A 27980-nucleotide genomic window follows, 5' to 3' on the forward strand; every position below is an offset into this window, starting at 1 on the left:
ACCCACCTGGCCACATTACTTTCCCTGCCAAACTTCCAAAGCACATTTTAAAATATGTCCTTTGGATAAGAAAATATTCAAAAGTTATTGTTACGTTGCATCTTTTTCTCATCAAAGTAAATGAATGATTCAAGGAATTTTGGATATTGAATAGGCTAAACTATATACAAACAGACCCCGATGATTTATATTTTTTTGTCATTTAATTGTCAGTAGATTATTTGTAAAAGTAATTTTGACCTGCCAAAATGATTGAAGGCTTTTTTTTTTTTTTTTTTTAGCCTTTTTAAACTAGTATGTGGTGTTTTCCCAATGCTGATAGGACTTTGGAAAGAAATGCTGAAGGGAAGAGGAGTTTTCCATACTCTTTGCTCAATTGAGCCATTCTTGACTTTAGCTTGCCAACACTTGGTGTCACACGTGAGCCTTCCACATGTGTTCACTGTCCATTCTAACTCTGATTGAACTCTGCTCTCACTGACTAGGCGGCATGTGGGCAGGTATGCTTCATTCCTGGGATTGACAATCATCCCATGTGAGTAAAGGCTGGGGAAGCTCAGGGAGACCTCTTTAAGCACATGAAAAGCCTTTGGTTTTAAAACGGAAGAAATGCCAGGTACTTTTAATGCCTGAGCCTTTGTAGCAGTTAGTTTCGTTGGCACAAGAAAACTGATATGTCTATTTTCTCCAGTTCTCTTATCTTTCCTTAGCAGTTCTACTTGAATGTTTTCTATCTATTCGTACCCATTTTTACTCTTCTGACTCCCCCCCCCCCCCTTTCTCTTTCTTATTCTCTTTCAGTTTTGAATATATTCACACTGAATCGGCACTTTTAAAGCCCTGCCTTCTCCCACTGGCTTCCCTTGGCCTTCAGACATAATGAGGAGACTGGCTTTTCGAGGCGCTGGTTGTGCTCTGGTAAAGCTGGTAAATTACCGATCATCTACATCCTTTACCTTTTCTGTCCTTCCTTGCCTTTTCCCTTCCACCTTCCTTAAAATTTGTTGCCCTTTTCATAAAGAGCCCCTCCTCGTGTTTATCAAATTCACTTGTGTCCTTGTCATAGATTTGTTTGCAAAGGGTTGGTCCTTCCTTTCTTCATCTTAATGATTGAGGATAGTTTATCAGCCTTTTATAAAGCAAACAAAAATTAACAGAACTTGGCTATCTTTGGCCTAAGCCCTCTGAGCTTTTAGCCAGTTGCAAACTAATGCACTGTGTAACAAACCAAAGCCTTGAGAATAAACACCTGATGGTGGGCTCTGTTTTCAAATACCACGTGGATGGTTGAAGGAATAGAAAGGAAACTTCTTATTTCTTAGTTGCTTACAAGGATCCTTATTTATTGTGTTGTTTTGTTCCTGCTTTCATTCCCTGGAGATGCCCCCATTTTTCTCTCCATATCACTGGCAACCCTTTCTTCTAGCTGTTGTATCTTAGTTTCCTGAAATGGAATGTTGATGAGTGAAATGGATTAAGTGTTTTTTGTTTTTTCTTAGTTTTAGAGAAAGACCTTTGAAATCACAACGTACTATTTGATAATGTTGTTAAATTGTTTAAGCATTGTAAGACCTTCCCATAGACACCCTTCCTCTCCAGATGTAGCAGATCATTTCAGTGATTACATTTCTTGTGTTAGGTAGTCACATCTGTATATTTGTAAAGTTGTATTAAGATAAGTTACTTAGCAGGCTGCCTGAAACTGAGGACACATTTATGCCTTTGTGAAAGGCCAAACAGGACCTAAAACACTCACCTCTAAGGTGTTCTTCCAGATCATCTACCGAAACTTAAAGCTGTGATTTCAAAATTTGCGGAGATAGAGTACTTCACGTAACTGAAAAGGAGGTTAGTCTGGATTGACAGAAAAGTTTCAAAGCTTGGCTTTGCTAATTTGGCAGAGGTATGGCAAGTCATGTGTTTTCTAGGAGTATTTCTTGTGAGTCCTTCAATATGGAGAAAAGTAATTTTCTGTGTTAATTTTAGGATGTATCTAAAATGCTAGAAGGTTAATTGTCCTCTGTCCCCCTAATTTTTTGCACTTATTTGCCTCAGGCACAACTTCCTATTCTTTTTCATCTCATAGCCCACCTGAGAAATGACCGTAGTTGTAGGACACAGTGCAGAAGAACGAGGAGGCTGCTGACTGCAGAGGACTGCCGTGGGTCCTCTGTCCCCAAGGCCTCCTGGCTGCCCCAGGGGCTGAGGTCAGCACCTGCAGTACACTGTTGTACCGCTGCATGTGGGTTTTCAAATTCCAGTCCAGAGTAATTTTGGAGCCAGAATTGGTTTTAGTCATTTAGTCATTGGTGATCTACAAATGAGTACACTTTCGCTGAATTTGTCCCACCCAAACTGAAAATAGCATTCTGGTACATGAAGGGACTAAAGCAACAAGGTATAGAACTTCCATGGAAAACCTTCTGGTTAGACAAATTTTTTTTGCCGCAGTTAAAATAGCTTCCTGAGTGAACCAGAAGCTTGATACCAGGGGCCAGCTGAGGGCTTGGTGGCAGTCTAAATTTAAACATAAGAACATAGCTAATTATTTCTTATAGAAGAAGTTGGATTCCATGGGTTCCAAAAGAAGAAGAGCGACCTCCCCTTCCAGTAGTGTCAGCGGGGATTTTGATGACAGCCACCATTCTGTGTCTACACCAGGCCCAAGCAGGAAAAGGAGGAGACTTTCCAATCTTCCAACTGTAGATCCTGTGAGTACCTTGGATCACACTGTTTCTGCCTGCTTTTCCTGTAATTCCCCATCTTTTAATGGTAAGCATTAAGATGCAAGACCTCTCCATTTCTTTTTTTCTCTGGCTTGATACTCTTTTTTGTTGTTGTTAATCCTCACCTGAGTATTGATTTTATTTTAGAAAGATGGAGAGAGAGAGAGAGAGAGAGAGAGAGAGAGAGAGAGAGAGAGAGAGAGAGAAACATTGAGGTGAGAGAAAGACATCCATCAGTTGCTTCTTGCACACACCTCAACCTGAGCAGAATTGAGCCTGCAACCCAGGTATGTGCTCTTGACCTGGAATTGAAGCCTTGACCCTTTGGTTGGTGGGCGGACGCTCTAACCCACAGAGCCAAACCGGCCAAGGCTCTAGCTTGATATCCTTAACCTTTCCTTTATGAAAAGCATATTTTTATTTAGCCAGAAGTCTTACAGTAATAGAATGCTTCAATATCTATAGTAATAAAAGTGTATATGCTAATTAGACCGGACATTTTTCCTGAAGAAGCTGGGGCTGCGAGGGAAGCACAGGTCCAGGGTGCCTGCTTGCAGCCGGCAGTTGGGGGCAACCAGGGCTGGAGGGGAGGAAGGAAGGCCTACTCTTGCACAGATTTCGTGCATCTGGTCTCTAGTTAAGAAATAATAAAGAATTACAATATGCGCCATTGCATAGTCACTCAAATAACTGTGTGCTTGTATGTGCCAAGCACAGTTCTGGTGATTGAGATACAGCTATGTGTAAGACAAGCCACTTTTTCACATGGTGCTTAGATTCGAATATGGGGAAGCAGAATGTAAACAGTTGAGCAAATTAGTCATATACCATCAGTTGATGATAAGTGTTAAAAAGAAAAGTTTGTGTGATTTGGGCTATTTTGGCTTAAACCTTCAAGGGGACTGTGATAAGAAGGCACTAGCTCTGCAGAGCGCTGGGGAAGAATGTTCCAGGCAGAGGGGCTGGGTTGGAAATGAGTTAGGTGTGTTATGATTATACAGAGATGGTTAAGAGGGAGGAGATTGGCAAAATCTTCCTAGCTCAGTATGTAGTAATCCTATATACTCTCTGGGCAGTGTTAGAAATTTAGATTTTATTCTCCGAGTAGTAAGAAGCCTCCGTATTGGATGATTTTAAACAAGAGATTTTAACTAACTGATTTAGTTAAAGAGAAAAGAAAAATCACCAGTAGCATAAATCTGATGAAAGATACCAAAACATTTATCAGTTAAATAACAATAAATAGAGATACTGTCAGCATATTTCAAACTTGGTAATTTGGGGATTCATCCTTTTTCTTCTGTATTTGCCTTTTATGGGTATGTTTTTATTAAAGATAATCCAGATAATTTCACTGGCTTTTTCTGTTCACTTTTCTTGTTGTTTTTCTCTTTTCCTGTGTGTAGATTGCTGTGTGCCATGAACTCTACAATACCATCCGGGACTATAAGGATGAACAGGGCAGGCTTCTCTGTGAGCTCTTCATTAGGGCACCAAAGCGAAGGTGAGGGGGAGGAATTTAGCCTTGGGTCAGTGTTCAAAGTATTTGATAATTGATTTTCTTTTAAAAATAATTGTTTAAATGATACTGAGGTTGGATTTGTTTTACTTGTCAAGATGTAGTGAAGTATATTTTAAAATTTTCTTAAATTGTGGTAAAAAACACATAACATAAAATGTACTATCTTACCCATTTTAAGAATACATTTCAGTGAGTATTAAGTATATTCACATCATTGTACATGCAACATCTCCAGAACTTTTACGGATTGCAAAGTTGAAACTCTATACCCATTAACCAGCTGCCCATTTCTCCCTGTCCCCCAGCCCCTGGCAACGACCATTGCACTTTCTGTTTCTATGGCTTTAACTACTTTAGATTCCTCATACAAGTGGAATCATCTATTATTTGCTTTTGTGACTGGCTTATTTCACTTAGGAATAGAGAGTCAGAAACATCAATGAGAGAGAAACACTGATCAGTTGCCTCCTGCACACCCCCCATTGGGGATGTGCCCGTAACCAAGGTACATGCCCCTGACCGGAATCAAACCTAGGACCCTTCAGTCCTCAGCCGGATGCTCTATCCACTGAGCCAAACCAGTTAGGGCTGCATGATACTTTTAAAGTCTATTTTGTTGGATGTGAGTATTTCTATTCTAGCTGTTTTTTTCTTTTCCATTTGCATGGAAAAATTTTTTCATCCCTTTACTTTCATCCTGTATGTGTCTCTTGTTTTGAAGTGTGTCTCTTGTAGACAGAATATAGTTGGGTCATGTTTTTATATCCATTCAGCTATCCTACACCTTTGATTGGAGCATTTAATCCATTTATATTTAGGGTTATTACTGAGAGGTAATGGAAAGAAAAGATCTGAGACCAAGATTACTATATCCAGCAGGGCCATCATTCAAAATAGACGGTCAGTTAAAGAGCTTCCCAGACAAAAAAAGGCTAAAGGAGTTCATCACCAGCAAGCCTGCATTACAAGAAATGCTAAAGGGATAGCTGTAAGGGATTGCTGAGAAGAAGAAACAGAGAGAGAAACCTAGCTATACAGAATTAAAATGGCTATACTGGTAGTATTTAAGACTAAGACATGTTAATTTAATCACTCATCTATATTTTGAAAAGGGCATGCATGTATATCTTTCTTTTGCTATTTCCTTTTAGTTCCAGTAATGACAGTAAGTCTAGTGTTTTCTATCACTTGAAATATTGACATTACTATAGATAGTTTGAAATATGATTTTTATAAGCTTTGGATTAATACCTTTTAAAAATATTAAATTATAACAGAAATCAACCAGACTATTATGAAGTAGTTTCTCAGCCCATTGACTTGATGAAAATCCAACAGAAATTAAAAATGGAGGAGTATGATGATGTTAATCTGCTGACTGCCGACTTCCAGCTGCTTTTTAACAATGCAAAGGCCTATTACAAGGTAAGAAAGCATCAAATTTGGAAAGTATCCAATTTGATAATTGTCTGGCTTTTTAGTATTTATCAATTTTGCAAGTTTGTAGTGGTTTCTTATTTGATGGTTTGAGTTTGCATTTCTTTTCTTAGTAAAGAGATTGAACATTCATATGATTATGAACTATTCTTATTCTGTATCTGCTCAGATATTTTGTCTATTTTTTTTCTAGAGTAGTTAGTCATTTTCATATTTCTAGAAATTTTTACACTAGGTACTGATAATTTTTTTTCTTATATGTGTTGCAGATATCTTCTTCCACTGTGAGTTTACTTTTTCACTCTTTTTATGGTTCTTTTGATGAAGAGAAGTTTTTTAATTCAATATATTCAAATGCACTTTTGAACTTTGTGGTTTTGAACTTTGTGGTTTATTCCTCTTTGTGTCTTGTTTCAGAAACTCCTCTTGCTTAAAGTTTATGAAGATATTCTTTTATATTTTCTTCTGAGAATTTAATAGCTTTGTCATTTACATTTAAGTCTTAAAGCTACAGAGGTTGATTTTTGTGTTTTTTTGTGAGGTAGAGATATTTTCCTCCCACAGGTATAGGCAGCATCTTAAAATGGCCAGCCCCTCTGCATTTATCTGCAGTGTCAGTACTGTCATCGTTTCCATGTGCTCGTGGCTCTCTTTCTGACCTTTTATTCTGTTCCTTTTGTTCTGGCCAGTTTATTCCTGGGCTATTCTATTCTGCCTTAATTAATATGGCTTTATAATTCTTTTTTTTTTTAATTGATTTCAGAGAGGAAGGGAGAGGGAGAGAGAGAAACATCAATGATGATCAGCTGCCACCTGCATGCCCCACACGGGGGATTGAGCTCACAACCTGGGGCATGTAACCCTTGATTGGAGTCAAACCCAGGACCCTTCAGTCTACAGGCTGATACTTTATCAGCTGAGCTATACAAGCTAGGGCATCTATACTAATAAAAGGGTAATATGCTAACTCGGGCAGACAAAGCCATAGCGGCTGTGAGGGCCTAGGGCCCGCACTGTGTGGAAGAGGCAGGCGGATCCGGCGCCGAGGCACCTTTTGCAGAGGTGGCATGGAACAGGCCATGGCGCTGCCCTGTCCCAGTGCTGCCCCTTCCACAGAGGCAGCTACAGAGGCAGCAGTGTGGGCCCGGTCCAGGCACCACACCTCCGCAGAGGCTGGTCAAGATGCATCCTGCTGTGCCTCAACCTTCCACAGCCCCTCCGATAGTCATCCTAGACCGAGATCCCCCCACCCACCAATGGGAGGGGCAGGATCAGCACTAAGAATCGTGGGCTGAGGGCCCGCAGAGGGGTGATGGGTGTAACACCTTCCTGTGATCGGTGTGGTTGCGCCCCTTCCCTCCCCCACAAGGGAGGACATCCCCTGAGGGCTCCTGGACTGTGAGAGAGGGCAGGCCAGGCTGAGAGGACCCCCCCTTGCATAAATTTTCATGCACTGGGCCCCTAGTGGCTTTATAATTCTTTATCTATTAAGGAAAGCATGTTGGCTATTCTTAGCCTTTTCCTTATACATTCTTGGCATTTCCTTATACATTTTAATATTAGTGAATTAAAGTCAATAAGTATACAAAAATATTTTGGAATTATTATTGGGCCTGCATTGACTTAATTAGATCATATTTTGGAGGATTGACATAATTGTGATATTGATTATTCCAATCTATGAATTTGCTATGTCTTCATTTATTTAAGTCATCTTTAGTTTATCAAAACTTTAAATGTTCTTTCATAAAGATTCTACAAAAATGTTGCTAGATTTACTCTTGAAACTGTGTGTTAATAAAATAAAATTTTATTTCAAAGTACCTTTAAAACATACATTTAGTTCTTGAGAAAATTAATTGTGGCCCATATATCTTTTAATCATAAGGAGTTTAACATTTGTAGTTTTTGAAGTTACATCTTAGAAAACCAGTCTCTGCTGGAACAGGATGCTTTAAAAGTAGTAATTGATTTATAATAAAATAATAAAATGTTTTTTTTTTTTCTCTTCTCTCTGCTAATATACAGCCAGATTCTCCTGAATATAAAGCTGCTTGCAAACTCTGGGATTTGTACCTTCGAACAAGAAACGAGTTTGTTCAGAAAGGAGAAGCAGATGATGAAGATGATGATGAAGATGGACAAGACAATCAAGGCACAGTGACTGAAGGAGTAAGTGCGCAGCTGGAATGGGCTGTTGGAAGTGGACAAGGCCCCTGAGATTTTTCTCTAGGCTGTTATGGTCTTTCCATATAGTTGTGTTGGTAACTGGGAGGGTCAAGGGTCATAATATAGACAGACCCCGCTGCAATTAAAAGGAATCATAAGACATCCAGGACAATGTCCCATGTGTGATTGCTTTTTTGAATTGCTCTTATTTATTAATGCATATTTCTTGCTCAGTTTGAAAGAGTATGATCATATCATCAGTGATTCAATGTTCCTATTTGAGATAACATGTAAATTACAACATGTGTTGTGATTAAAAATTGGAGAGTCAATGGAATCACCTTAGGAATATTTTTGTGGGTTAGACTGAGTACTGTTCCTAGAATGTCCCAAGTGTGTTCCTGTCACTGGAATTTTGCAGTTACCCTTCTGCTTAGAATGTGCTTCTTTTGGCTCTTCCATCACTGCTCTTTTTCATTATTCTAATAACACTTAATGTCAATTGGGAGAGGACTTTCCTGACCATCCCATTTAAATTGTTTGCTCCACACTCTTTTTCCGTCATCACATCTCTTTGGTCTTCAGTCTTTACCAATATATAACTTGGTCAGCTAACTTGTTTATTAGATTACGTGTTTACTTTCTGTCTTCCCCCAAGAAGAATTATAGTCCACAAAATAAACCACCTTCTTCACCTATTCCTGGCATGTAGACTGTGCCTGACTTGTAGGTTTGGACTTGAACTACCATTTACTATAAACCTTGACTGGGATATCCCAGTGCTTACTATAGAAACTGGCCAGGTTCTTTTTGGGTCATATACTTTCCATGTTGAATCAGTGACTAAGGTAAGATAAGCTGGCCATCTGGAGAGAAGTGATGTGCATCAGTCAGTTTTGATGTAACTTGAATTCTGTTATTAGAGCTGGCAGAGCACGCTCTGGTGAAAAGTATGTTGTTCCCACTTTACATATATAGTTATTTTACCAAAATATCAAGACTTCAGTAGATATGAACAGCAGGTGTAGAAATGACTTGCTATCATGGGGCATGTTTTTCCTTATTAGTTGCTCAGACCCAAAAAAAGGTATGCATGTCTAATCATTTATACATATGGTACTTGAAATTCACTGTTAACAATATTTACTGTGGAATGGAGTTTATAAAAGGACTTTATCTAAAAGATTTAGTTACTGAAATATGCGAAGCGCCTCATTAGTTTCACATGTGCCATTCTGTGAGTACAGCTACCATGTTCAGCATCCAGAGCATTTCTATGATATTCTTAAAACTTGTATTTAAAATAACTACCGTTTAGAAGTTGTTCTTTGAGTTGGCTTTCAAATTTTGGGAAATATTTAAAGTATTTATTTTGGGATTTCTCTTGTAAAGTGCTTATTTCTCCCCTCTCTTCTTGCACTCAAACCCCTCCTTTCAGTCTTCTCCAAGTTACTTGAAGGAAATCCTGGAGCAGCTTCTTGAAGCCATAGTTGTAGCCACAAATCCATCAGGACATCTCATTAGTGAACTTTTTCAGAAACTGCCTTCTAAAGTGGTAAGTGATACAATTAAAAATAGGTGAATTCAAGTGTGGGTGTTTTATTTTTAAGTATTTCAGATGTTTTATTCTTAGTAAATAGAGTACAGTTAATGGAAGGCATTGGAGATAGCCAAGAGCTCCTCCTCATGGTCTCAGCAGCACACACAGGATATGTTCTATACTTGGCCAGAAGGTTGTGGGTTTTGAAAAAAATTGGTGTTTTTGTTTCTAGATTGGTAATTCTGTATATTTTTTGTTGTCATAAAATATGCATAACATAAGATTACTGTTTAACCATTTTAAGAATTTGTCACTAATACTTAAAAGTTCAGTATTATTAGTTACATTCATATTATTGTGCAACCATCACAACCATCCATCTTCAGAAATTTTTGTTTTCCTAAACTCCGTATCCATTAAACAATAATGCCTAAATCTTCCATCCTCCCATGCCCTGTAACCAATATTCTATGTTCTGTCTTTCTCTGAATTTGACTTAGTACCTGATATTAGAGGAATCATACAATATTTATCCTTTAGTGTAATGTTTCCAGAGTTCCTCCAAGTTGTAGGATGTGTCAGAATTCCTTCCTTTTTAAGGCTAATACCTCATTGTATATATGGTTTGTTTATACACCACATTTTATTATCTCTTTATGGGCTTTTAGGTTGTTTCTACGATGGGTAATTCTAAATGATAAAATAAACACATAAACTAACTTTTCTATAATAATAAAAGCATAATATGCTCATTAAACCAGATGTTTTTCCTGACGAACTTCCGGATGAAGCTGGGGCTGTGAGGATCGAGGCAGCTGCCTTAAGACGATTCCTCAAAAAAAAAAAAATTAAATACAGATTTACCAGATGAGCCAGAAATTCCACTTTGGGTGTATACCCAAAAAGTGAAAGCAGAGTTTCAAAGAGATATTTGTACACCCATGTTTATAGCAGAATTGTTCACTATCTCTAAAACATGGAACCAGCCCAAGTGTCCCTTAACAGATTAGTGGATAAAGAAAATGTGATATATACACACAGTAGAGTATTATTCGTCCTTTAAGTTTTTAAAATGAAATTCTGACACATGCTAAAATAAGAATACATGTGCTAAGTGAAATAAACCAGACACGAAAGAGCAAATATTATATGATTCCTCTTAGAGGAGGTATTTAGGGTAGTCAAATTCATAGAGACAAAAAGTAGAATTGCAATTTCCAGAGCCTGTTAGGAAGGGGAAAGTGGAGAGTTACTGTTTAATGGGTATGGAGATTCAGTTTGGGGGGATGAAAAGTTCTGGAGATGGATGATGGTGATGGTTGCACTATAATGTGAATGTACTTACTGTCACTGAGCTATACATTTATAATGATTGAATAGTAAATCTTATGTATATTTTACTACAATAAATATGAGAGATGAGTACGATTTTTACTCAAGGTTTATGCTTACTGTGCAGGAGATAATCAGTATTAGTTGAGCCACGAATGTTAATTTGGAGTAATAAAATAGTAATAACCTAGTTCCCCCATTCTGGGAAGGCTTTTGGGATACCATGCAGAGGGAGTTCATTGGGGAAAGCAGGATCCCAGTGGTGCTTCAGGGTGTAACAATTCCAAAGACAACAAAGAGGGGAGGGCAGTTTTTAGCTATCCTTTATAAATCTTTCCGAAGTAGGACTGGCTAAGTGGGAGGGTGGGTTGGAAATACATGAGCCAGCGGCTTGGATTACGTTGTACCCCAGCTTGTGTGGCTGTGCCATAATTTGTCTTCTAAACTGTTTCTCAGAAGTAGAATTGGTGAAGAGAGTGGACAGGAAAGGGGTTTAATCCAAGCAAAGACAGGAGTAGTAAGGTTAAGAAAATAGAGGGATAAGCAGAGTGATCAGATAAGGAGAAGCATCACTGAGATCATCCCTTCAGCTTAGTAATTGGATGAAAGCTGTGGCCTTTACTTTTGTTGTTGTTTGGGCTCTAAGATTTCCTATTTCGGAAAGATTTATAAAGGACAGTTAAAAACTGCCCTCCCCTCTTTATTGTCTTTGGAATTGTTACACCCTGAAGTCCACTGGGAATCTGCTCTCCCTAGTGAACTCCCACTGCATGGTATCCCAAAAGCCTTCACAGAATGGGGGAACTAGGTTATTACTATTTTAGTTATGTGATTCTGTGAATTTAGATTTTATTCTATTTGTTATTCCTCACCTGAAGATATTTTTCTGTTGGTTTTTAGAGAGAGTGGAAAGAAGGAAGAGATACAGAAAAAAAAAACATGGATATGAGAGAGAGGCATCAATTGGTTGCCTCCTGCATGTGCTCAGACCAGGGAATGAGCTTGCATCTAAGATATATGCCCTTGACCAGAATCGAACCTAGGACCCTTCAGTCTGTGAGCCAATGCTTTATCCACTTAGACAAACCGGCTAGGGCTGAATTTAGAATTTTTTTAAACATTAAGTGCTAGTTGTATAATAATAATTAAGTCCTAACTGGTTTGGCTTAGTGTATAGAGCATCGACCTGTGGACTGAAGGGTCCCGGGTTCGATTCCAGTCAAGGGCATGTACCTTGGTTGCCAGCACAGAAGGAGGTGTGCAGGAGGCAACTGGTCAATGTTTCTCTTCCATCGATGTTTCTAACTCTCTATCCCTCTCCCTCTCCGTAAAAAATCAGTAAAGTATATTTAAAAATAATAATAATAATAATAATTAAAAGTACTAACTATAGACTATAACATGCTGAGGGTAGTTCATGAAGCTTGATATGCTGGACAGCTGTGTCTTTAGTTTTCAATCCCACAAAGCTGCTCAGTTGATTAAGATGGTCAGAGTCAGTGTGCTTCCTTGTTTTCTCATTAGCTGGATACTTTCACCTATTAAGCATGCCTGGCTTTTGTCTTTCAGCAATATCCAGACTATTATGCAATAATTAAGGAACCTATAGATCTCAAGACCATTGCCCAGAGGATACAGGTATGAAGATGACCATATGTAATCGTATGTGGTTTAGGGTAGATTGGCCTATGTTCTTATGGAGCTTTAGAAAACGAGAAGCAGATGTCTCTGTAAGGGATATCACATTAACGTGATAAAAGCAAATAAGAGTGGTAGATCACTTCCCAAGTCATCAACTATTAAGGAGAAGAGTGAAGATTTGGATCCAGACAGTCTGTCTCTGAAGTCTATGCTCTTAACCCCTATACTGTTACTTCCTCTCTACAGAGCAGGTACTTATAAATTGAGTGAATGAAAATGAATGAGAATTGAAGTTTGATTATCATAGGTTAAAGAAGGTATAGGAAAAATGAGTTAAATTATACTAAAAATCTAGTTTTTAGAATTTGGACTAACTTGTGTTATTTTCCTAGCTCTGCTTTATTTATTTATTTGTTTGTTGTTTTTTGTTAATCCTCGCCCAAGGATACTTTTCTATTGCTTTTTAAAAACAGAGTAGAAGGGAGGGGGGGGGGGGAGAGAGAGAGAGAAACATCAATGTGAGAGAGACACATCAATTGGTTGCCTCCTGCATGCACTCTGACCAGGGCTAGGGATCAAACGTGCAACCCCAGGTACCTGCCCTTGACTGGAAATTAACCTGTGACCATTTGGTGCTTGGGGTCAATGCTGTAACCATTTTGAAATACTGGCCAGGGTCCTAGCTCTGCTTCCTATTAGCTATGTCACTTTGGTCAGGCAACCTGCTTGCTTCCTCTGCTGTTTTCTGAATGTAGTATTACTGCTTCACAGAGTTTTAGAGCTCGGTGATAATGTATGTGAAGCATCTCCTAGAGCATCTATGAGATGTGGCCTTGATAATGTGAGCGACTGATCCTCCCAGGATAAGGAGGCTACTAGCAGATAAAGCAGAAAGGAAAATGGTTATATGGTGTCATTGAGAAAGGAGTCTGAAAGCACAGTGGTTTGCCAAGAGGGAGAAACATCCTTGGCTTTAAATTCTAAAAGAGTAGGAAAGAGTAACAGGGTAGTAATTATTGGTACCATAGAAATATTTACACAGAATGTTACAATACAAATTCCCTCCTGGTTTTTCAGACAACCTAGTAGGTGCTACTGGGAGTGACTTAATCTCCTAGAACCTAAATCCCTAGGGTTTCTAACATCTATCTAGGGATAAAATGTTTTCATAATACAGAAAATCAGAGTGGTTCTTTAAACACACATACCTCAGCCCCAGTCTTCACTCTCTGACCTCTCACCGTATGTGACCTCTCTCCTTTATCCTTCCGAAGCCTCTCAGAAGCAACTCCTTTCACCACATTCCTAATTAAGATCTTTGTCCTCTTCTGTCTAAATAATTGTAATAATCTTTATTCCCTCTGAGGAAAGGCTCTCTAGTCCTCTCTGCATATTGCTTCCTGACCCTAGCTTTCTTCCTGCTATTCCACTACCCAGAGACTTGTCACTGGTTTTCTAATGCCTGCTGAAAGAAGTTGCAGCTGCTTGTGCCAGTTCAACAACAACAAGCTCTGGCTAATTTAAGCAGAAAAGAATCCATGAAAAGGTATTAGATAGTTCATGGAATCATTGAGAAGGAAGGTGGGAGAGATATGGGAAATGGAACTCAAGGCTGTCATGTATTACATGACATAGTGATACGCAGTCTCTTTGTGGTGCCATTACTGTTACCACTGTCATTTGCCAATGTGCACCTCGGACACCGCTGCTCCACTCCTGTACTCTGTCTCCTTTAGGAGTTAGGAATGCATTCCTCCATTCCCTTGCTGTTGTCTTTAGCCCCTCAAGGCTCAAGCATGAAGTATTTCTCCTTGCCTTAGCTGCCAGGCTGCTGGCAAAGCTACCATCTGCCCACTTTTACCCTCTGTTGTGAAAGGTAGGTCCTTCCCTATCACCTGTGCTGGCATTTCCTACACATAAAAAGGGTGCTCAGATATTGGGTATCCCTACAAGACAAATAACCAGCTCTTCTGCTTTGCCTGGTTCTCTGTACTCTGCCTCATTTTCCCTTCTCTACCTATGCAGCCTGTGCTCATGGTTTTACCCTTCCCCACTGTCCATTCTTCTTTATTTGGTTTCTTCATTCTCTCTAGAACATGTCAATTTCTGTGTCCTCATGTGTACTTTTTGAGTAGAGAGTCTCCCTCCTTCCTTTCTTTTGTAAAGTGAGGCAATTAGGAGTCACCTGGGTTATTTTGGATTGAATAAGTGTTAAGATGAGGGTATGTACGAATGTTAACATCTGTGCTAGACTGACCTTTTTTATTAGAAGTGGTCCATAAAACTAGAGGAGTTTTACTTCACACTGTTAAGTCCACCTTAATGAATTAGTATTAATGAAACACTTAGAACCTAAGTAGGAACTATGTGTTCGCTAAGTAAAACAACTTTTACCTTGATTTTTTAAAAGAAATTGTAAGTTATTTTATGAGAATAATTTAGCTCTGATTTTGTTAATTACCTAAAAAACTTGCTTGTAAATGGACAATATTAATAAATTTTTACTTTAACATATTGTTCATGTGTACTTTCCAATAAAGACTTGGAACATAGTAGCAATTAAAAAATATGTGGAGCCACAGCCAGTTTGGCTCAGTGGATAGGCCTGCAGATTCAAGTGACCCAGGTTTGATTCTGGTCAAGGGCATGTACCTTGGTTGTGGGCACATCCCCAGTAGGGAGTGTGCAGGAGGCAGCTGATTGATGTTTCTCTCTCATTTAATTTCTAACTCTCTTCCTCTTTGTAAAAAAATCAATAAAATATATATTTTTTAAAAATATGTGTTCTTTTTTTTTTTTTAAGGTCATACTGATTAACTTTTAATAAGAGGAACTTGTATATTTTGTTGTTTTCTATAGAATGGAAGCTACAAGAGTATTCATGCAATGGCCAAAGATATAGATCTTCTAGCAAAAAATGCCAAAACTTATAATGAACCCGGTTCTCAAGTATTCAAGGTTAGTTTTTTTTTGTTATGATTTTTATTGATAAGAGTGGATACCTTAATTTAGAGCTAATAATTTTTATATAACAACATTGTTGATTTAAAATTCATATAGTATTGTGCATTTCACCTAATGAGAACAATTTAATGGCATTTAGTTTATTCACAGAGTTCTGCAGTTAGCAGTCAATATCCATTCTCCCCAAACAGTTAGCAGTGAATATCTGTTTCCTCCCAACCTCCCCAGCCCTAGGCAACCACCAGTCTACTTTTTCTCTATGAATGTGCCTATTCCGGACATTTCATATTAGCATAATGTTTTCAAGGTCTGCATGTTGTAGAATGTGTAAGTACTTCATATTTTTCACTGCTGAATAATATTCTATTATATGTATACTAGAGGCCTGGTGCACGAAATTCGTGCACGGGGGTGTTGGGGGGTTGTCCCTCAGCCTGGCCTTGGCTTGCAAAGACACCAGCATCCCACACCTGGCCTCTGGGAAGATGCTTGTCCTGAGGCCTCCTCAGGGCCCCAGCCCATGATGCCCTGCAGCTTGGGTACTCATGTGCTTGGGTTTTCAGGTCCGGCTTCCTTGCCTGGCTGCACATCAGTTGCTATGGGAACCTTGCCTCAGTAGTCGCCCCCTTGGACCATACTACTTGTGAGTGTGTGCGGGAGCGGCCTTGGCAGCAGTGATTTGATGTCTGTTGCATGCCTGCCAGACACCTCCTCCCCCTGGAGCCACACTGGTCCTATCTGGACTGCTGGCAGGGGGATTCCAGTCTGTGACTGGGGCTGCTGGGCTGCGACTGGGGGCTGCAGGTGGAGGACCCTGGCACCCATAGGGCTTTGTCAGCATCAGGAACTGGAAAGATCCATTTTTCTGGTTCCTTCCCTGCCACGGGGACCCTGAGCTTGGGGCCCCACAGGCCTCTTCCCTCCCGCCGCAAGGCAGGCCAGGTCAAGGACTCTGGGCGCTGGGACTCTGGGCTCGGGACCCCACAGTCTCCTTCCCTCCTGCTGCATGGCCGGCCAGGGCGCAGACTCTGGGTGCGCAAACTCTGGGCTTGCGACCCCACATGCCTCTTCCTTCCCGCAGCATGGCAGGCTGTGGCACTGACTCTGGGTGCTCGGATTCTGGGCGTGCGAACTCTGGGCTCGTGGCCCCAGAGGTCCCTTCTCTCCTTCAGCACTGCCGGGGCTTAGATGCTCCCAGTTTTCTGGCCAGAGATCCCTTTTGCAGCCAAGGAGCAGATACTGGGCTTCTGCTGCCTGGGTGATGCCCCAGTGTCTACTATGGGCACCGCCATTTTTGTCGCCGAGTGATGGCTAATTTACATATTACTCTTTTATTACATAGAATACCATGTTTTATTTACCCATTCATCAGATGCTAGACATTTAGTTTATTTCTACTTTTTTGACTCTTAAAAATAACTAAAGGCCCAGTGCACGAAAATCGTGCAAAGGAGTGGTGGGGAGGAGGGATCCCTTCAGTCAAACCTGTGCCCTCTCCAATCCAGGACCCTTCGTGGGATGTCCAACTGCTGGTGTAGGCCCAAACCCGGGGATCGGGCCTAAACCAGCAGTCAGGCATCCCTCTCACAATCCTGGACCACTGGCTCCTAATTGCTCTCCTGCCTGCCTGCCTGGTAGCCCCTAACTACCCCCCTCCTCCCACCGCTAGCCTGGTCACCCCCAACTGCTGGCCTGGTTGCCCCCACTTCGCCCCCCTCCCCCCTCAGCTGACTTGGTTGCCCCACGCAGCCTGCTGTTCAGTCGTTTGGTCATCCCTCACTAACTCCCCTGCCGACCTGGTCGCCCCGCGCAGCCTGCTTGTTGTTTGGTCATCCCTCAGTAACCCCCCCTGCCTGCCTGGTTGTAGGCAGCCATCTTATGAGGGCTTGGTTGTCAATTTGCATATTACCTCTTTATTATACTTGATTATTATATAGGATGCACTGTGTACATTCATGTATATTTTTATTTGGATATATTTTCATTTTTCATGGTTACATTACCTAGGAATAGAATTTCTGGGTCACATGGTAACTAAGTTAACTTTTAGGAACCACCAAATTTTTTTCTAAAGCAGCTGTACCATTTTACATTTCTACTAGCAATGTGGAAGTGAAATTTCTCCACATCCTCACCAATTTTGTTTTTTATTTTTGTTTTTACTGTAGTCATCCTAGTGGATGTGAAATAATAGCTCATTATGGTTTTGATTAGCATTTCCCTAATAATTGGTTATGTTAACATCTTTTCATGTGCCATTCATATATTTTTGAAAAAGTATCTGTTCAGATTCTTAGTCTATTACTTAATTGGGTTACCTAAGTTTTTATTGTTGAGTTGTTAGATTTTTAGATAGTCTAGACCAGTTACATGATTTACAAGTATTTTCTCCCATTCTGTGGTTTGTCTTTTCACTTTTAAGATAGTGTCCTTTGATGCACAAACATTTTTAATTTTGTTAAGTCCAGTTTGTCTATTTTTTCCCTTTGGTTATTTGTGCTTGTAGAATCTTATCAAGAAACTATTACCTGTATTGTAATAACTATGTATGTTGCTAAGTGAGTACTGGAAATATCGGGGGGATGCTTTGTAAAGTATATGATTACTTAATCATTATGCTTGTGGTAAACCTGAAACTAATACAAAATAATATTGGGGGTAGGAAGCGGGATTAAGTCAGTCTAGGTCAGTGGTTGCCAACTGGTGGTTCGTGGACCACTGGTGGTCTGTGAAGTCCGGAAGGTTGGTGAACACTGGTCTAGGTTTAAAACAAAGCAAAAGAAACCATTACCTCATTCAGGGTCATAATGCTTAACATCTATGTTTTCTTCTAAGAATTTTATAGTTTTAGCTTTTACATTTAGGTTTTTGGTCCATTTTTCATTAATTTTGGAAACATGATGTAGGTATTAAATAGGAATCCACATTCAGTATTTTACGTGGGATAATTATTTTTCCTTGCACCTCATGTTGAAAAGATTATTTATTTTCCCCGTGACTAGTCTTGGCACCCTTGTTAAAAATAAATTGACTATACATTTATAGTTTTATTTCTGGATTTAGTTCTATTCCATTCGTGTCTATCTTTATGCCAGACAAGGTTTATTTGTTTTCCACTTTTTGGTTAAATATTGATTTAGTCCCTGCATTTAAACCACATACATATAAAAAGCAATCTGTATAGTATAATAAATACAAAAAATAATATGACTATTTCATTGTTTTGCAGTTCCCTCAGAAGTTTTATAGTCCTGTAATGAACAGTTGTTTGTAGAAATTTCTTGAATTAATAATATATCATTGGGAATTTAGCATAGGATCCTCAGAAAATCTTTTAGGAATAAAATATTTAGACTTTCAGAATGCTGATTCAAATACCGTTGCTTTCAATACTCAATATTAACCTTTCTTTTTTACCTTTTAAGAAACTTTTAATAAAAACCAGGAATGAATTTGCAATCCTTGTATTCTTAGTCCTTCGTTGGACATTTTAATTGTGTAATACCAATTATTGATGCAGTTAAGAACTACTTTTTTGATGTGATTATTTTCTCTAAAGTAAATAATAGAGAGAAGGTAAACTTTGGCTCTGATGTATTAGTAGTCTATTAACTTAAGTGAGTACATTCTAAGTTTAAGTGGATAGTCTTTAATCTTAGAAGGTATTTTTGTTTTAATTTTTAGGTCAGTGTACACAGGTAGAGTTCATTGTATTTTCATAGACTTCATCATATTTTCACCACTGGTTTTCCTTGTTCATCATTAGATCTTACTTAACTAATTGAAAAAGCTGGGAGGCTTTTAAACTTATATTTAATTAAAAAGATGTTTTGGAAGCTTATGGAAAGGTTAGAGGATGCAGCTTTGTGCCCGTTAATGAAAGGCTATTCCAGATAGGAGTGCCATAGAAAATATCCAGTATACAATTAAGAGAATTTTAAACTGTCCCTTTTTTTGATACTTTTTGTAAAATAACTAATTTTGTCTTGACAGGATGCAAATTCTATTAAAAAGATATTTTATATGAAAAAGTCAGAAATTGAACATGAAATGGCTAAGTCAAGTCTTCGAATAAGGTAGGTTTAAAAATGGCTAGTTTGCCCTGGCTGGTGTGGCTCAGTTGGTTGGGCATAATATCCCGTGCACCGAAAGGTAGCAGGTTTGATTCCAGTCAGGACACATGCCCAGGTTTGGGGTTCAATGGTGGGGAGGGGTAGCCAATTGATGTTTCTCTTTCACATTGATGTTTCCCTCTCCCTTTTTCTCTCTCTCTAAAAAAAAAAAAAAAAAATCAGTTAAAAAAGCAATCTCTAAAACCCTTGTGCTTTTATTATTTGCCTAATCTAGCTAGTGAAATCCATACAGTGGAAAACAAATATTTTGCATTTCAAGATTTTATTTATAATGTGATTCTGAAGAGAGTAGGGATAATTCTTGCCCAGCACCTTCATTGCAGCTGAAGGGCTTTATTTAAAAAGAAACGATTTTTAAGACATAGCATCACTATAATGCTTTTATTGCTATATATATATATATATATATATATATATATATATATATATATCACATATGTGTTATATGTATAGTTTTATTTTGTATGTAACATATTATACACATGATTTATACTATATATAATATAGGTAGTTTATGATATTTGTATATAATGTATAGTAGAAGATGTTTATATTTACCGTAAGAGTATTTAGTCAGTTGTCGGAAGATCTAAAGTCTCATCCTATCCTGGCTTTTCCTTGTGCTAGAACTGACTTTGAACAAATCTTCTGGGATTCTGTTTCCTCCAACTTGAATGGAAAAGTTGAGGGGCTACTTTAGAAGCTTTCTTCTGACCCTGATATTTGCTTGGTTACTAGATTCTTTCATCACCATGAGTTCTGTAGTACCAGCTGTGGTACATTCCCCAGGTTATGGAACAACACCTGCTGTACCATAGAGGCTCAGAAGTATTGGAGCATTTCTATTTAGACAAGAGGAAAATGGTTGTTTCCTTTTTGTTTACCCAGCATTCTGATTTTAGCTGTCAAGTTTCTGAGTTGTTGTTGTTGTTGTTTTTTTTAATCTTATCTCTGGATAGGACTTCATCAAATTTGGCTGCAGCCAGGCTGACAGGTTCTGCACACAGTAAAGGCAGCCTTGGTGAAGAGAGAAATCCCACTAGCAAGTATTACCGGTGAGAGAGAATGAGTGTGTTTAGTCTGAGAGCTGACCCATGTTTATGAGGATAGGCACACCAGTGTTTACTTGATGGCTATCTAGAAGTAATATTTTGGGGTAGAGCTGGGTTATTATAAGAGTTTGTTATCAAATACCTTATTTAAAAGGTTGAGATACTGCCCTGGCCGGGTAGCTTAGCTGGTTAGAACATCATCCAGATATGCCAAGGTTACAGGTTCCATCCCCAGTCAGGGCACAAGCAAGAAACAACCATAATAAGTGAAACAGCAAGTCGATGTTTCTCTTCCTCTCCCCATCCCTCTCCCTCTTCCTCACTCTGCCCTTCCTTCCCTCTTCCCCACCTCCCCCTCCTCCTCCTTTCTTCCCTCACTAAAATCAATAAAGAGAAAGAAAAGGTTGAGGTACTGCTTTAGGCCTGACCTCACCTCTTAGAGAATATTTAAGCAAAGTTGTTTGTTGGGTATGTTTAATATTACTAGTAAAACATGTGCTGAAATATAAAAGGTTTTGTGTTCATGATAGAATTTGTGTTCATTGTAAAATATGAGCATCTTAAAATAGAATTAACCAGTAATTATTAACAAATCTTTATTTTTCTTAAAATAAGAAATTAGTATTGCATTTATATTAAAAACAAATTGCAAGTAGCCTACTTTAGGCTTTCTAACACCACCCCTCTTTTTAAAGAGAAAAATATTGATAAGGATAAAACTGATTATGTAGAATATAAAAGTACAAAGATAAATTGAGGAGGCAATTGAATAGAAATTCTTTTTCTTTGAATGTTTTGTTAACAGTACCTATTTTCTATAAAGTAAACAAATTACTATAACATCTTTCCATGCCTTCTAATTGTTTGTTTTTTTATTTGTAGGAATAAGAGAGCAGTCCAAGGGGGTCGTTTATCGGCAATTACCATGGCACTTCAGTATGGCTCAGAAAGTGAAGAGGATGCTGCTTTGGCTGGTAGGCATTAGGCTGTGAGACTAGTTCAGTGCCTTTTCAGTGGGTCCTTCTGGATAATGAAAATTACAGTGACTTTGGTCTGGCTGAGAGTTTGTCAGGTTTGAAGTACAAGCTGTTTTGTGGCATTTGATTTCACTCTTTGGTTGGCAAACTTAACAAAAGCTTATTGCTTTATTTTGTGTTAAAGTTTGTATTTAAATAAATAAATACTTCTTTCAATACAGTTGGTTTGATAGCATTAGCAGATCCTGGTTTGAAACCTGTGATAGTGAGACTAGTGACAACATCAGGGAATCCCAGGAAGACATTCGTGCGCCAGTGGGGAACCTTGGCCTGACCTGAGGGGATAGGGCTGAAACCAGCTCTCCAACATTCTTTGAGGGGTCCCGGATTGTGTCCAGATTGCGAGAGGGCACAGGCCAGGCAGGGACCCCACTGGTGCATGATCGGGGATGGGGAGGGATTACAGAGGGCTCCCGGGTGTGCCCGGTCCTTCTCACCTAGTCCCAATTGGGGCTGACCAGGGAGGGACCGCCGGAGGGCTCCAGGACATGTCTGGCCCATTTTGCCCTGTCCCAATCAGCCAGACCCCAGTAGCAAGCTAACCTACTGGTCGGAGCATCTGCCCCCTGCTGGTCAGTGTGAGTCATAGAGACTGGTTGATCAGTTGAATGAATGGTTGGACACTTAGCACATATCCTGATTTTATTATATGGGATTTCCAGGTTATTGACTTTTTCTCGGCTATAGCTTATGACTTAAAGGTAGATGTAAATTATAATCAAGGCAGAATAGTAAATTGTCATTTAAACAAGCCCAACAGAGGGCATTGAGCACTAAAAATGCATGTAAGAGTACACAGTTGGTTAACTAGTAATCTAAACAATAGCTATTCCATATAAAATGCAAATCACCCAAACAGCAGAATGATAGGTCACTATGACACGCACTGAGCACCAGGGGGACAGACTCTCAATGCAGAAGCTGCCCTCTGATGCTCAGTGTGCTCACACAATGGGAGCACCCCTCAGCCAGAAGCAGGGCTCACGGCTGGTGAGCCCAGAGCAACAGTGGCAGGAGCCTCTCCAGCTTCTGCTGCAGGCGGGGTAAGGAGCACAGGCCCAGCTGAGGGACCCCCCTCACCCTCCACCATTGCATGAATCTCGTGCACCAGCACCGAGCCTCTAGTAAAGATATGTTTGATGTCATTGTCAGTCTTTCTCTTTAAGCATTATATAATATTTTTCATTTTATTGTAGATTTTTTTATATGTAGAGATAACATTTGTTTCATAAAGTTATTCAGGCATATCTTTTGATTTTATAATCAAGTATGATACAACAGATTTTTCCAGCTGTACATTATTTGTACTAAATCTATAAAAATTTCATAATTACTGTAAACTATTTATTAGAGTATAATTTAACTTTTTGATACTTACTTACAGAAATAAATTTTTTAAATTTAAATTAAGCCTTGTCATAAAAAAATTGAAAGAAATTTTTTTCTCAAAAGAGCAAAGAAATTGCTCTTTTCATTAGCTTTTTTTTTTTTTTTTTTTTTTTTGCTTTTTTTTTCTGATTATAAAAGTGATACACGTTTTATGTTTAGGTTTTCTTCTAATATTTGGTTAACTTCATTAATTTTATAGTAACATAACAAATTGAGGAAAAACCACACTATTTACAAAATTTTTAAAAAGTATTTATTGCCTTTTTTTAAATAAGTAGTATTGTCACAAAAGGATTACAAAGTAGTTGCCAGTGGCCAGGAAGATTCACACCTACATTTTCTTCTAAGAATTTTATAGTTTTAGCTTTTACTTTTCAGCTCTAAGAACCATTAAAGGCTACTTGATCCTTTTCTTAGCCAAAAATACAGAGCAAGGAGTCTCTGAGGAAGGCACATTTAAAAAGATAAATTACTTTGTAACCTTTTGTTTGTTTTGTAACCTTTTAAAAATAGCAAATTTACTAGGTAACATTCTACTCTATTTCTGTATAACTTTTTCTAAGTAATCATACAGGTACATTGAGCATTATTAACATCTTTAGTGAAGGGTAGAACTTACTCTTTTAAAATAAGTATTCTCAAACATAAAGCTTAACCTGGAAGGTTGTTAAAAGAGCTTTTTAAAGTATGGTTCTTTTCCTCATAAATACATTTTTTTTGTCTTTTAAGCTGCACGTTATGAAGAAGGAGAGTCGGAAGCAGAGAGCATTACTTCATTTATGGATGTTTCAAATCCTTTTTATCAGCTTTATGACACGGTTAGGAGCTGTCGGAATAACCAAGGGCAGCTAATAGCTGAACCTTTTTTCCATTTGCCTTCAAAGAAAAAATACCCTGATTATTATCAGCAAATTAAAATGCCCATATCACTACAACAGATCAGGTAAAATGTCTGGTACATCACTTGGTATAAATATATTTTCTTGTGGTTGAGCCTGCATACATATCTTTTTTGTTGTTGAAAAGATACCACATGAGGATATTTTTCCATTGATATTTAGAGAGTGGAAGGGAGGGAGGGAGGAGAGCAAGGGATGGAGAGAAAGAGAAACATTGATGTGAGAGAGACACATTCTCCTGCATGTGCCCCAACCTGGGGCTGGGGTTTGAACCTGCAACCCAGGTTTGTGCCCTAGACTGGGAATCAAACCTGCACCCCTTTGGTGAGTGGGCCGGTGCTCTAACCATTGAACACACCATCCAGGGCTGCACATATATCTTCCTTTTTTAAATGGAAAAGGATATTAAAGGTGAAAATGTTTTTCATATGTCTAGACTCTGAGTATGCTTGAATATCTTTCCTATTGTGAGAAATAAATTTGATTAAATACAAATGATATTCTTTGTACTGAAGTATTCAAGATGCAAATTGATGTAAGATGTTCCAGCTAGACATCTTATGTGTCAGATTATGGATTATAAAGTCATGCAGCTCAAAATTTAACTTTATTTTCTTATAACTGAACAAGGTACTTAAGTTTTCCTGTACCTTCTATTGATATTTCAATTTATCTCTATTTAAAGTATATGTCTAAGTTGAATTCCTCTCCCCTCAGAATAAGTTTAGACAACTCTTAGAGAATTCGTCAGCTAAAACAATAACTGAAAGATGGTTCATCTTGGTTCCCTTTTTTGTTTAGACAATGTTAAAGTGATCATTGGGAATTCAACCAGATAATACTTAAACTACCACAGTTTCATAAAAAATAGTAGGAAATAAGTAGTATAAAATAAGATATTTGAGAGCTTCCACATGTAGGTTAGGTTTTGCAATATACCCAGGTAGAGGCTCAAAGCAGGTAAAGTATCTTAACTGGGCAAGATCAGATTAAGCTGGTATTAATATGATGTTTACATGGCAGATAATTAACCTTCCAAATAGTAGCAATTAGCCCTAGCCAGTTTGGCTCAGTGGATAGAGTGTTGGCCTGCAGACTGAAGGGTCCCAGGTTCGATTCCAGTCAAGGGTACATGCCCCGGTTGCGGGCTCAATCCCCAGTGGGAGGTGTGCAGGAAGCAGCCAATACAATAATTTTCTCTTATCATTGATGTTTCTATCTCCCCACTTCTCTCTTCCTCTCTGAAATCAATAAAAATATATATATTTAAAAAATAGTAGCAATTAAAATTATTGTATTCACTGTATTCTAGGAAATAAGGTTGTTTAAATAAGCATGTTTTATGGTTTTGCTTTTGTTACTTTTATTTTTATCATTTCATCAGAAAGATTTATGGTGTTTTTATTTAATCCAAACTTTGGAGGTTTTGTACACAAGTATAATATAGAAAATCAGCTAATTTTACCCTCTTAAAATAACATGGAAATTAATAATAGCCTGGAAGTTTGTGGTTTATACTCTTCACCTTAGAAAAGATGGTCTTGTAGATGGTGAGAGAGTCTCTTTTAATTGAACAGTTTTTGTCATTATTATCTTTTATTCTACTGTCTTTTTTTAAATTCAAATAATTAATTTAGTTCAGAATTAGACACATCTGCAGCCAGCTTATTCACATGCCTACAACTTTCAAGTTAAAATTTTTTAATATAAACCTTTTTTTTTCAAGTCAATAATCTACAATAACTTTTCCCTTCTTTTAAACTTTTCTCTGGTAGTTATCTGGCACACAGGTAGGGGAGTGTGAGGAATAGAGATGTGGCTGAGGCCTATATGGTAGCACTCTAGGGTTCTGAAGGATCAACTTTTAAAAAAATATATTTTATTGATTTTTCACAAAGAGGAAGGGAGAGGGAGAGAGAGAGTTAGAAACATAGATGTGAGAGAAACATCAATCAGCTGCCTCCTGCATACCCCCTACTAGGGATGTGCCCGAAACCAAGGTACATGCCCCTGACCAGAATCGAACTTGTGACCCTTGAGTCCAAAGGTCGACGCTGTATCCACTGAGCCAAACCAGTCAGGGCGAAGGATCAACTTTTAAGATGTCTAATTTGCCTTCTTTCCAAGGAAAGATTGGCTAGTGGTACCTCACAGTAGCTGGGCTACCTTTCATTGTGGTCTACGACAGCCAAAGGGAATTCTAGAGCTATATTGTCCAGTATGGTAGCCACTAGTTACATGTGTCTGGTGAGCACTTGTAATGTGGCTAGTGGAGCTAAGGAACTAGCTTTTAAATTTAATTTTGTCTTAAATAGCCATATGTGACTAGTACAACACAGCCCTAGTAAGATTTGTTTGCAGAAAGAAGATAGTTGAGTGTCATCAAAAGTAACAAAAATGGAAGAGTGGCCATGGTAGTGTGGCTCAGTGGTTGAATATCTACCTATGAACCAGGTTCACTTCCCAATCGGGACACATACCCAGGTTGTGGGCTAGATCCCCAGTGAGGGCACATGCAGGAGTCAGCTGGTAGGTGATTCTCATCATTAATGTTTCTATCTTGCTCCTTCTCCCTTCCTCTCTGAAATCAATAAAAAAATATTTTTTTAAAAATGGAAGAGTGGGCAGAAACTAGACAGTATGGCTCCATCTTTTATTTCCCATTATGTTCTTCCCTTGACCCACTATTCTTTATTAACTTCATTCTGATAAGTAACTTCAGATTTATTATGGATTGTCATTTACAAACTTGGGTTCTCTGTTTTTTTGTGGGTGTTGAGAATACCAAGCACATTATCCTTGGAGTTGGCAGAAATAAGTCTGAGACTGTAATTGAAATTCTGGGTACTAGCTACATAGCTGGTACTGATAGCTGAGTTTGTGCTTAATTGTTTTTTTGGTTGTTTTTTTTTTTTTTGCTTCATCCCAAAAATGTCCTTTAACATTCATAACTCTTTAAGTAGTACATGGAGTCTGCATATGATTTTGGGAAATTTTAAGTAAAATTTTACATACAGAATGGATATCATTCTAAGAGGAAAGTTTGGAATTTATGCAGCTATTCTGTGAAGCTATTTACACATATTGTAGTTCTTGGTACTATTTTTGTGATTTTGATGAATAGCATACAAGTGCTATAATCAAAAGCTTGAAAAATGTATCCTGTCTAAATTCATATATATAGAGTTAGCTAAACCATCACTCTTCACTTGGTACAAAGTATACAGGGACTTTATGAGAGTTGGTATTAGTAATAGCCATAGTGTCTCAGAGAAATATCAGGATTCTTAAGATTTTTAAGTTAATTAAAAACTTAAATTTTAGTTGCAAGTGTTTGTATTGGAATATTTCTGTCTCTCATTTACCATATTAAAACCAATCTTCATTATCCATATTAATACTCCTGGGGATAAAAAAGGTTATTCTAAATGTTTCTTTATGGCATTGCCAGTACTTTCTCTGCTTTAACTTTTATGAACTGGAATGGTTTCTGATTTTCAGAAATGGGTAGATTGCCATGATTCTTCATTAAGGTCATTTAAACCTTCCTAATTTTTCTAGGGTTTGCATATTAGTCACTAACAGAAATTTCCCATTAGGATTTTGCTAGTATATTTGCTTTGTAATGGACCACCTTACTAGGTCCTCTGATTACATCGTACAGTGTTATAGCTTATTCTTTTGGATTTTTAGTTAAATTGTCATATTGCCTAAAAATAATGGTACTTTTGCCTCCTCACTTTATATCTTGAAAATGTCATTTTCAGACCTCTGATCAGTATAACTAGTAAAGATACCATCCAATGCTTATCAGAATTTCTACACTAAACTTTGAGGAAGGATGTTTCATCATTTTCATAATGGAAAATTCTAGCCATATGTTTGTCTTCCACAGAACAAAGCTAAAGAACCAAGAATATGAAACTTTAGATCATTTGGAGTGTGATTTGAATTTAATGTTTGAAAATGCCAAACGCTATAATGTTCCCAATTCAGCCATATACAAGCGAGTTCTAAAATTGCAGCAAGTCATGCAGGTATGATATCTTTATTTTGGTAAGTTGTTGCATGTATAACTGAAATAATTTTATACATTTTGAGAATTTTTTTTTTATTTTTTTTTTCTTGTTCTTATTTTT

The 27980-nt window shown here is 38.2% G+C and overlaps 1 protein-coding gene across 39 annotated transcripts in view; it reads left to right on the forward strand.

The window, feature by feature from the left end:
* PBRM1 (polybromo 1) overlaps window positions 1-27980 on the forward strand; it is a 98284-nt gene that overhangs the window by 2032 nt on the left and 68272 nt on the right. For 10 of the 39 annotated variants that reach the window (XM_084902881.1, XM_084902895.1, XM_084902904.1 and 7 more), the window contains exons 2-14: window positions 802-927; window positions 2559-2711; window positions 4133-4230; window positions 5526-5673; window positions 7714-7857; window positions 9293-9409; window positions 12296-12364; window positions 15227-15325; window positions 19325-19407; window positions 20424-20519; window positions 21399-21490; window positions 23672-23885; window positions 27737-27878. In XM_084902881.1, the coding sequence (XP_084759007.1) occupies window positions 880-927; window positions 2559-2711; window positions 4133-4230; window positions 5526-5673; window positions 7714-7857; window positions 9293-9409; window positions 12296-12364; window positions 15227-15325; window positions 19325-19407; window positions 20424-20519; window positions 21399-21490; window positions 23672-23885; window positions 27737-27878 (1503 nt within the window). In that variant the 5' untranslated portion in view covers window positions 802-879. The remainder of the gene's footprint in view (window positions 1-801; window positions 928-2558; window positions 2712-4132; window positions 4231-5525; window positions 5674-7713; window positions 7858-9292; window positions 9410-12295; window positions 12365-15226; window positions 15326-19324; window positions 19408-20423; window positions 20520-21398; window positions 21491-23671; window positions 23886-27736; window positions 27879-27980) is intronic. The other 29 variants (XM_084902903.1, XM_084902916.1, XM_084902897.1 and 26 more) reach the window with 11 other exon arrangements.

The sequence above is a fragment of the Pipistrellus hanaki genome (genome assembly GCF_964339955.1).
Source record: "Pipistrellus hanaki genome assembly, chromosome: 13".
Classification (NCBI taxonomy): Eukaryota; Metazoa; Chordata; class Mammalia; order Chiroptera; family Vespertilionidae; genus Pipistrellus; species Pipistrellus hanaki.